Raw genomic sequence first — 11,616 nt, 5'->3', positions numbered from 1 at the left:
TGACAAGGAAGCGAATGAGGTCCAAGTAACCCAGGTACGTATGGAAAACTTGGAAAGGTGACACAGATTAAAAGAAAATATGGGAAAAATTATGTCATTGGTGTAGTGCGCCGAGCCGCCGACCCGGCATGGCCCTGGCGGCTGCTACAGCACCGAAACGACGAGCGGCGACCGTGCCGCGTGACGGCACCACGGTCCAAGAACATGAAACGAGGAATAGTCTGGAACGAGGAAGTCGAAGACGGTAAGAGACCTCGGCTTGCACAAATCATTCCTCCCCGTCCCCCATTGAAGTAATTCACTTGCATGCGATTGAGGAGGATACCGTTCTTGCATGGCAGGAAAGGAGATTGAAGGAGGTCACGAAGACGAAATGTATCTAACGTTGGGTGGTGCACCCAGTGCCCGCAGTGTCGCCAGTGCGCGGTCCTGGGAAACAGTTGCTCAGCTGCACCCATGGTTTCCTACAATACAGACAGTACAATAGTCCATTCAGAAAAAATATGATTTCTTAGCTTTTGGCCATAAATGGGTCAAATTTTGAGTTTTGTCACAAGTTATTTGACAAACCCCATGGAATGCGCTTCCAATTGTGTTTTTGAAGTCTATTTCTCCGAAGAGCAAGCCATAACGAGAATAGGAGTTCAGCCTGGTTTTGCCCCCAAAGCACTGAATAGGGGAAAAACCATGAAAATCCAGGCCGTTCACTGCACTTGCATAACAGTACATTCGCGGTTCGAACCACAGTTGAGGCACCTTTTTGAACCCCTTTTCAAGTTTCGAATCTCGCGGCACTGCACGGTGTACCACAAAATCACGAAAATCACCAAACATGGGAGCTCTCCAAAGCCAGCGCTCGTCTTTTTCTGAATGGACTGTAGACCGTGCAGTACATCTAATATTTATTTATTTATTTATTTATTCAACATCTCCTGGCCCGTCCGAAGACTGCCAATAAACATGAGAGGTCAGGTGATAGCCAACCACGGCAAGCTAAAAAGGGAAAAAAAGAAAGATGCTGTCAGAGAGGGAAAGGAGATAGGGAGAGAAAAAGAAAGGGAGGCACATTAATAATACATGGGATCACTTCGGATGAGACAGTGTGGAAAGCTGGACTGTGAATTTCCTGATATCCGGGCATGTCTTAATGCTAGTAGGCAGGTTAGACCAAAGGGAGTATGCTGAGAAGAAAGGGGGTTTCAAAAACAGAGAGGAACTAGCTCGGGGCAGTGATAAGGCCTTGCGTGTTGGTCTAGTGGTAACAAACCAGTTGTACTTGGCAATATGTTTCGGGACTTGGGCTAGGAAGATTTTTTGCACAAGGATACAAAGATGCTGCTGATGTCGGGCAAGAAGAGGGTGCGTGGAAGCAAGTTTATAAAGACAAAGGGAGGCAAATGTTTGGTCTTTTCGAAACAGAATTTTCAGAAGCAAGCGTTGATGTACCTCCAGTCTGTGGAGTAAAGTCTGAGACAACCCGCACCAAGCTATATCGCAATAGTCAAATATAGGCAAAATGTACGACTTAAAGAACAATTCTCTGCAGTTATCATTCAAGTGTTGGCAGTGGGGTTGTAGCATACCTAAGGACGCACTCGCACGCTTGCACACAGACTGGACTTGTGGAGACCAGGAGAGTTGGCGGTCGAGAATAACGCCCAGGTGCTTGTGCTCGTTAACAACTTTAATAGGTGTACTATTTAGACCAGGAAAATACAGAAGTTGAGTGGGGGGCGAGGGAGAGAAGAACATGGCCTCGGTTTTGGCGAGGTTAGGCTTCAGTTTCCAGGTTTCCATCCATGTTACTGTAGCGTTGACCCCGGACTGCATGGAGGCCGTGAGGTTGTCTGCCGAGCTGTCGGAGCACATCAGAGCAGTGTCGTCAGCAAAAAGACTTACATTTGGTACAAGGGCTGGCAAGTCATTAACGTACAGTAGAAATAGGAGCGGCCCAAGTATGGACCCCTGGGGTACCCCAGACACGACTAGTAATGGGTCTGATAGGGAGGTAGATACTCTGACAGTCTGGTGGCGGCAGGAAAGATAGGATGAGAGCCATTGCAGGGCTGGACCGTGTACCAAGAAGACGGACTCTAGCTTTGCAAGCAGACCACGATGCCAGACGGTGTCGAAAGCTTTCGCTAGGTCAAAGAACACGATGCCAACATGCCGCCTGAGGTTCCGCTGGGTGTAGATGTCTTGTACTAGACGTGTTAGTTGGAAAGTTGTGGAGTCTCCACGGCAGAAACCGGATTGAGATGGTGAAAGCGCTGGGGTGACGTGGCAGTACAGAGACTCAAAGAAAATACGTTCACAGACCTTGGACACAGCGGGAAGGAGAGAGATTGGTCTGTAGTTGCCAGCCTGAGAGCGTTGGCCTTTCTTATAGATCGGGACGATAACAGCAGATTTCCAGACGGACGGAAATACTCCTGTACGATATGACATGTTAAAGAGCAGGCACAAGGGATAGGACAGAGATGGCGCAAGCCATTTGAGAACCTCATTGGGTATGCCATCTTCGCCAGGGGACTTACAATTCTTCAGGAGTTTGAGGTGCTTACAGACGGTAGCAGTCGTGGTAACGACGCGTGTGAGTGGTGCGCTAAGTTCAGGGGCTGGGAACAGCGATGGAATGACCCAATTCGGATCTTCCGGAATGCCGGATGAAACAAACTGCTTGTTCAGTGTGTCTGCAATCGCCTTCACAGCGTGCTGGCGGTTGCATATCGAGAGAGTGGGCGAGACTAAAACATAATTAGGATTGGGGAACTGCATGCACTGGTGCCAGAGAAACTCCAGCACATCCGCAAAGGAACTGGAATTATACTTCAATACCGGGAAGAATGCCGGGACCTGCTCTACTTCATCGTCGACTCTCACAGCAGATTATGTTGGAAATTCTCCCAGTACACTAGCATCCATCTTCACGAGAAATGAGAAACCAGAAACAAAACAAAAGGTTTGAGCGCGGGTCATACTGTGTCAAATATATTTATTCCCGTAGCTATGCAGAAGACGTTACTTCAGTAACGTCTGGCGCTAGCCAGGGTCCACACAGCTTTAATTTGGTGTTTGTTTGTTTGTGTCACGCCTGGAGCTATCCCGTATCTGTCCCGTATCTGTCCCGTATCTGTGACTACAAAGGCTCTACAGGATTGTACATAACAGCTGTCCACAATCTTTGCGGGCCCCTGTATCTGTCCCGTACAGTTACAATATTCGTCGTATTATGTATACGACTCCCTGATGTAGAGGGAAATTTGGAAAGAAAAAGGGAGACGAGGAGGAAATTAAATTAGAATAGACGCCGAATAGGTGATAGGATGCGTCAGCATAAACATACTTTGGAAGAGAGATCCCGTCGTCTCCAAAATAGGCGTGAACGAGCGATTCAGCGCCGGTCACAGGAAACGTCGGAAGAGAGATCCCGTCGACTCCAGAACCCCTGTGATCGGCAGAGTTCGCCGGTCCCAGGCAACGTCAGGACAGACATCCCGTTGAGTCCAGAATGCCCGTGATCGGCAGAGTCTAAGCCGGTCCCAGGAAACGTCAGGACAAACATCCCGTCGAGTCCAGAACGCCCGTGATCGGCAGAGTCTAAGCCGGTCCCAGTGAACGTCAGGACAGACATCCCGTCGACGCCCAGAAAAACTAAAACTGCAGCCTCTTTTGCCGTCGGACAGGATACGTATTATAGGAGACTGTAAAGTTATCATACGGTAATGTCCAAATTTCCACGTGAGCAGCAGGTCACTCGCGTTGATTTTTCGACGTGCGAGCCAAATAACGCGAGCTGAACTTTCGCGTCGCAGACATCCGGTCGACGCGCAGAAAAACTAAATCTGCAGACTCTTTTGCCGTCGGACAGGATACGTATTTTAGGAGACTGCTAATTTATGTAATGTGCTCCACAGGCAACCATGCATTAGGCGTCGTCATTGGCTCAACAGGTCAATGTACATGTATTACTTCAAAAAGGCCAGAAAATCCGATTACTGTATTAAAATCAACTAATTTTCGCTGGCGATTTAATTTCGCTGATTTCGCCGCTTGGTACCAACCGGCCAAAGTAAATCGCAGGCCAAAGTTTGTCATAGGCAAATGATGCATGATTGAGCAATGGATGCATGTGAGAGCAAAAAATACCGATCGATTTCAAATTTGACGTGAAATTGCGCGTCACGTCGGAAATAACGTGCATCTTAACCTCTTTAATAGAGAGGTTTCTATATCTCATCGGCCAAAATTTGTTGATTTACAGTATAAGGAGATAAAAAGAAAAGAAGAAGCAAACCAAAAGTAGATGATTATTAGAGAAATAACAATCCGCAATAAATTCTGCAAATACTTTTGCCTCAGTTCTTATAACATGTACGATGAGCTAGGCAAAAAAGCATAAAAGCATAGCGTAGGGCCCTGAGCTTCCAAGCTCTCTCGTTGCAACATCTCAAGATGCAGTGGAAACTGCGGCCAATGTGAAGAAAGTGGGTGATAGGCAGCCATGGCGATAAACATAAGTAAGGGTGTGAGGAGGGGAAACGAAAGATCTAGGAATCGGTATTTCGGCCCTGAAACGCCCTTTGGCACGATTGGACCTGATCTGGATTGTTCAGCGCATTCAGGAACCCATTCAAGAATAGGCCCAAGAGTCGATGCGAGAATAGACCGGGGACTTGAACCCTGTACCCTCCGTTTATCAATTATGATCTTAGACCACCCCACTATGCCTGTCAACCCATAGAATTATCTACAATGTACACGATGTTTTGTGACCTGTCCATTTTCCCTGTAGCATTCCGGTTTCAGCTGGCTGGCTTTCGCGATGCCACCGAGTATGAGCATTTTCACGGTGGAGATCTGGTAAGAGGTTTCGCTGATGTGGTGCTTTGAACTTCACATATAGTCAACAACAACAGCAACAACAACAACAACAACATTTATCTCTTATTGGCGATGGTGCCATCGTGAGAATAAATAATTCAAACAACAACAACAACAACAACAACAACAACAACAACAACAACAACAACAACAACAACAACAACAACAGCAATTGGCGATGGTGCCATCGTGATAATAAAGAATTCAAACAAACAATATCTCTTACTGGCCATTGGCCATCGCGAGAATAGAGATTTGAAAAACAACAACATACGTAAGCAAGTCCGTTGCTCCCCACAACGAAGCTCGTACTTTCTGCCAACTTTACTTGACACTTGACCCCACGTCCAAGTCAAGTCAGCCGAAAAGCGAGCGCTCCAGTGTGGGGAGCAGCCAACTTTCCTATAAAAATCAATACAGGTCTACTCTCCATACAACGTAAACTCTGGGACCACGCAAAATTTATGTTATATCGAGAGTTATATTATGTGGAAAACCGTGTGCTAAATACAAGATGTACCTCAAAAATGAAGGGTATTGCAAGGCGGGTTTAACCATGCAAACATGTACACACTGTACCACCATCGACATCAGATACCATCAATGCCGCAGAATATATGCACAATAGGACTAAACTGGCTAGCTACGGCTACAGCTTGATTGTACCGCACACGTCAATCTACGTTGTATCGAGTTTGCGCACGTCGGGGACCGCGCCGTAGGGTGAGTTATGCCGAGGTTTACGTTATGCAGGACTAAACTGGCCTAAACTGCCTAGCTACAGCTACCACTTGATCGTACCATGCACTTTTTTATGTTGTATCGAGAGTGCGCAGGTCGGGGACCGCGCCGTAGCGTGTGTTATGTCGTGGTTTATGTTATGTAGGATTACGTTGTGTAGAACAAAATTTGTATGGGAGTGATGCTGTCTCGGCGCGGAATTTAATTTGTTTACGTACTTGCGAGGTTTATGTACAAGTGAGAGTTGTTATATCGAGAGCAGACCTGTACAATAAAATAATCACCGAAGTCGCCACCACATCATGTTTACATAAAGTATTTTGTGGAGTATAAACCTCACCCGGATTTTTTGTTACGATGTACACACATCTACCATGGTTATCAATATCAATTTGAAATGATGTGAGAGCATGCATGGTATTCGTTGCTCTAACTTCTGTCTGCACCCGCCGGCTACCATGGCTCATTGATGGTCTCCCGACATGTAATACATTCCCTTTGACATTGTGTCACCGCCAGATCCTTTTACTTCTGGTGTCCGTTTCATGTTCATCTATTGCTCGCTTGCGCGCTGGCATGCAACTCGCGTGCTCTCATGCGTACAGTGCGTACAACGAAGAACTACGTCAGTTCCAGTTAGTTTTTTAGAGTTGGCCGTGGAACAAACTTGTGTTTTTCGCTCTCCCACATTCTCTGCTTCTTCTCCAATTCTCCAACCCCGTCTGTACCGGTATCAACTTGATCGTGTGGCAAGGAGAGTTGTTAGCCATGACGCGCATGGGGTTCGGCCTCAACGTCGCGCCGAAGATCCTCGACATGGTCGTGAAGTGGGTGACCAAAGACCTCGACGGAATGGACAACTATGTCGACGACTTGCGTGTGCCGGACTCCCAAGTGGCGGCCACGATCCAGCAGCTCGAGCGCTACGGCCTGAAGTGCAAGCCTGCCGAGAAGCTCCCTACTGCTCGGGTGCTGGGCCTCCAGCTCTCGACTCAAGACGGCACGATCAACTGGCAACGTCGCCGTGACGTCTGCCTGCAGCTACCGGAGGCGCCCACCAAGCGCGCCGTGTTCAGCTGGTGTGGCAAGCTCGTCAGCCATTACCCCGTCTGTGCGTGGCTGCGACCGACGACGAATTGGCTGAAGCGGATGATCGGCGAATCCGTCGGCTGGGATGTCGCCGTGCCACCTCGTCTGCTGCAGCTCTGCCGCGACCTCCAGACCCAAGTCAACGAGCACGATCCGGTGCCTGGCGTATGGTCGGTGCAGCATGACGACGCAACGGAGTGGCACGTGTGGTGCGATGCGTCGGGAATCGCGCTGGGTGTCGAGATGCAAGTCAACGGCGAGGTCATCGAGGACCACAGCTGACTGCGCCCGGCTGACGACAAACGGCATATCAACATCGCTGAGTTGGACGCCGTCATCAAGGGCCTCAACGCGGCTGCCAATTGGCCTGCGTGGAAGATCCGCCTCCACACGGATTCCAAGACCGTGCATGGCTGGCTTCGTCAGATCCTCGGGAACGAGCGCCGCGTGAAGGTTGGCGGGCTCCACGAGCTGCTCGTCAAGCGTCGGTTGCAGATCATTGACGACATCGTCGCCACAGCTTGCCTTGACGTGGAGGTGGACTGTGTTCTGTCAGAACAGAACCTCTCCGACCAGCTCACGCGCGTTCCGACGTCCTGGCTGGCCTGCACATCGGATAACAGCGCGACGGATGTTGCTGCCAGCCTCGCCATCATGCCGAGTCTGTCGATGGCCGAGATCCTAGCCGGGCAGGAGGACGATGGTGCACTCCAGGCAGTGAAGGCCGTAGTGATCGCTGGGGACGACCTCCCGCCTGACAGCGGCTTCCGGAACATCCGCGGTCAGCTGCAAGTTCAAGACGGCGTCTTACAGCGCAGCGTCAAGCTTCCGCCGAACGACGTCAAGTGCGTTCCTGTGCTTCCTGCTGCGCTGGAGGAGCGGGCCGTGCGTGCAGCCCACCAGGTGTCTGGCCATAGTGGCTGGGAGGCGACGTGGCAGTTGCTTCGATCCCAGTGCCATTTCTTGGGCATGGGACAGAGCTGCCAAGCGTTTGTGTCCGGATGCAGCAGCTGTCAAGCCGCCAACCCACGCCGCGGAGAGGCGACCGAGCCCACTCCTCCGGTATCTGCCAACGGCCCCTGGGATGTGGTGCACATTGATACCCTCGAGCTCGGCGTTAACCGGTCCGGGCGTTACCACTGCGTGTTGGTATGCGTGGATGCATTGACCAAGTGGGTCGAGGTGGTTCCCCTCAAGCGTCATGACGGCATCTGTGTGGCTAGAGCTTTCGTCGACGTGTGCTCTCGGTGGGGTCCTCCTCGCGTGGTTCGATCCGACAACGGCACAGAGTTCAAGAACGCTGTCATGTCTTCCGTCTACGAGGCGTTCGGCGTTCATTTCTGCTACGGCGCAGCACGTCATCCCCGGTCGCAAGGCGTGGCCGAGAGGTTCAACCAAACCCTGTTGACCCTCGTGCGGAAGGTTCTGGATGAGGCGCACGACTGGGAACAGGAGCTGGCGATGCTCCTGTACTACTATCGGATCCGGCCACACAGCGCCACCAACGTCTCCCCGATGGAGGCCATGGTTGGTTGGCATCCCCGTGGCTTGGTCGTGGATCGGCCTCAGCACTCGTATTCGGCTGGCTCATGGGTAGACGACCTCCAGCAGCGGGCAGCGGCGAGCGAGACTACATCGAGTCTGCGCTCGGCCGCTTCGACTTCATCGACGAGCCGACACCGAGCCGCTTGACTGTTGGCGATGCGGTCATGCTTCGCCGGCCTCAGTGCTGCCAGAAGGGCCTAACCCCGTACGAGCCTGGTTGGCAAGTTATGTCGATCGTGGGCCCCTCGACGGTGGTGGTTCATCGAGTCGACGGCACCGGCCGTGACAAGATCGTGAATGTCGACTTGTTAAGGCGTGCTGCCGAGGACGATCTGCCGCCGCCGCCCGTTGCTCCGGGTGCCAGCGATGAAGCCGAGTCGGGCCCTGTTCCGTCTCTGGTATTGAGCGTTGACCCGGTCACGCCGCCGCCGCCTGATGCAGGCCCATCATTGCGCGCCCGGTCTACGCTCGTGCGACCTGCTCGATATTCATGATTATGTTGTAGCTATTCGGTAGTGACATGAGTCACTAAGGGGTGATGTGAGAGCATGCATGGTATTCGTTGCTCTAACTTCTGTCTTACATTCCTTGTTGCACCCGCCGGCTACCATGGCTCATTGATGGTCTCCCGACATGTAATACATTCCCTTTGACTTTGTGTCACCGCCAGATCCTTTTACTTCTGGTGTCCGTTTCATGTTCATCTATTGCTCGCTTGCGCGCTGGCATGCAACTCGCGTGCTCTCATGCGTACAGTGCGTACAACGAAGAACTACGTCAGTTCCAGTTAGTTTTTTAGAGTTGGCCGTGGAACAAACTTGTGTTTTTCGCTCTCCCACATTCTCTGCTTCTTCTCCAATAATTATATGAACACTGTTCGCCAAAGAACTCGTTGTGGACGTTGTTGCGAGTGCGTGTCCGGGAGTGAGTTGGGGCGGTCGTGATTATCTAACAACCCTGATTATATCCACAAAGAACAATATAGGGCTTGAATGTGCTACTTTGAAGTACATGGCAACCAGGCTGGTGTCATGAGAACACTGACTTATGGATCCACTCAGTCGGATCTAGTTTTGGCTCATGGCCCGGAAAAAAGTCACACTTGCATGCAAAGGGGGTCTACCGTATTTTCAGGAGTATAAGCCGCACTTGTGGTATGAGCTGCATCCAGATTGTTGTTACGAAATACTGACCTCTATCCTGCTCATGACGGTGAATTTGACCATCGTGGCATAAGCCACACCGACTGGTTGTGGTTACAAGTACATTACTGCTGTTAAATAAATACCCTACCCACCAATACACTGTACATAACATTGTACTTCGTTATGGTCTCGCAGTGGATCTGACTTTGAACCAGAAGTCGTTATTTGCTGACTCCCGCCTGATAATAATTATCACGTTCGAGCCATATTTGACATGGCAGATGACATGTTGATTGCACTATAATCTGAAGGAATTTATGCCTTGTAGCTAATGATACTTTTTCTCATGGAGTGCTGACCACCAATTTGTGGAGATTGTGGACTGGAAGGTTGATGGCAGCCTAGTAATTTAAGTAAAACTTCTGTCGGGCATCTAAGTGTGAGGTTTTGTACCGTTACGCTGTTTGAATGCACCGTGCAGTCGAACACAAACTAGTCCCTATGGCACCATTATTAAAAGTTGTTTTTCTCCTTGTCTCTCTCTCTCTCTCTCTCTCTTCTCTCTCTCTCTCTCTCTCTCTCTCTCTCTCTTCCTCTCTCTCTCTCTCTCTCTCTCTCTCTCTCTCTCTCTCTCTCTCTCTCTCTCTCTCTCTCTCTCTCTCTCCTCTCTCTCTCTCTCTCTCTCTCTCTCTCTCTCCTCTCTCTCTCTCTCTCTCTCTCTCTCTCTCTCTCTCTCTCTCTCTCTCTCTCTCTCTCTTTTCTCTCTTCTCTCTCTCTCTCTCTCTCTCTCTCTCTCTCTCTCTCTCTCTCTCTCTCTCCTCTCTCTCTCTCTCTCTCTCTCGGCGTGTTCCTCTTAGCCGGATCGCTGGCCCAACGGCTTGGTGAAAGTCCTGAAGCTGAAGAGCGGCTACTTCTACTGCTATCACCGCAATCGTGAGTGTGCCCACAAGGACATCCACTGCACCAAGATCTACAGCTACTAGGTACACGATGTACACATGAGCTGCTTGTGATCAGCCATGCATGACTTCTGCACATTGTCAACTGTGACCATGAAGGTAACAGGTGAGAGTAGTCTTCCGCTCCAGCACTCTCCGTTTATAAAACGAAGTTCACTTTCGAACATTTCCAGTACGTCCAGCATGGCCGTCTCAATTGCAAGCCCCTTCAGTGTATGCAGGTCGACTGGAGTAGGGATTATGAAACATGTGAAGAGCAGAACTGATGCCAGACGGACGTGTGCTCAGATAGAGAGGCCTCACCTCACATGAATGTCCTCATCGGTTACTCCATGTTTCATTGTATACACTGGTAGCGTCATGCTATTCTCGAGTACAGTGCTTTTCTTGTAGCTCTACAGTAGCCACCATGTGTATGATATTCTTGCTCCTACTTTAGCTAGCATGTACTCGAAGTATGTGATATTCTCGCATGCAGTTACTTGCATATAAATGTAGGTCTAATGCAGCTAGCACTTTCAGTGTATAACGCTCAGCATATAGCAACGGACATCGACTTTTAAATTCTTGCACTAACCCCCCCCCCCCCCACACACACACACACCACCACCACCACCACCACCACCAGGGGGACTGCCAATACATCATATAGCTGCTGCGGTTGTTTCCTTCCATCTCTGCAGTTGTGATTGCTTTCGTGTGAAGGCACTGCTTGTTGATCAAGTCTTGAGACTTTCTACTTTGTTTAATGTGCTGGTTTGACAAATCTTCCACTCTACGTCTTTGGCTTTCATCTATTGTGGTGACAGTACTCATCTGTTTCACTTGATAACGCCGCACTTTTTTCTTTTTGTTACATGTACGCAAACCCTTTCTGTATGCAATTGTAAGGTGATTTCTCTCTCTTTTCTCTCTCTATCTCTCTCTCTCTCTCTCTCTCTCTCTCTCTCTCTCTCTCTCTCTCTCTCTCTCTCTCTCTCTCTCTCGCTCTCTCTCTCTCTCTCTCTCTCTCTCTCTCTCTCTCTCTCTCTCTCTCTCTCTCTCTCTCTCTCTCTCGCTCTCACGCACACACTCTCTCTCTCGCGCGCACACACTCTCTCTCGCTCTCGTGCACGCACTCTCTCTATCTGGACCGACCGACCGACGTAACATAATTCTCAAAGTGACCCTATACTCCTGGCTGGACCAGTGCAAAGTTACCATTATGCGTACATGTACGGTACACATCTGCACGCACACACAGAGCCAATTAG

The 11,616-nt window shown here is 50.0% G+C and overlaps 1 protein-coding gene across 1 annotated transcript; it reads left to right on the top strand.

The window, feature by feature from the left end:
- The first annotated feature begins 75 nt into the window (after window positions 1-75).
- Window positions 76-11,608, top strand: LOC135818898 (meiosis expressed gene 1 protein homolog). Its single transcript, XM_065332093.1, has 3 exons — window positions 76-244; window positions 4,796-4,863; window positions 10,262-11,608. The coding sequence occupies exons 1-3, from the start codon at window positions 205-207 to the stop codon at window positions 10,385-10,387; spliced, it is 234 nt and encodes a 77-aa protein (XP_065188165.1). The 5' UTR covers window positions 76-204; the 3' UTR covers window positions 10,388-11,608.
- The last annotated feature ends 8 nt before the right edge of the window (window positions 11,609-11,616 follow it).

Source organism: Sycon ciliatum, chromosome 6 (genome assembly GCF_964019385.1).
Source record: "Sycon ciliatum chromosome 6, ocSycCili1.1, whole genome shotgun sequence".
NCBI classification, from domain to species: Eukaryota; Metazoa; Porifera; class Calcarea; order Leucosolenida; family Sycettidae; genus Sycon; species Sycon ciliatum.
This window is presented reverse-complemented; position numbering and strand designations above follow the sequence as displayed.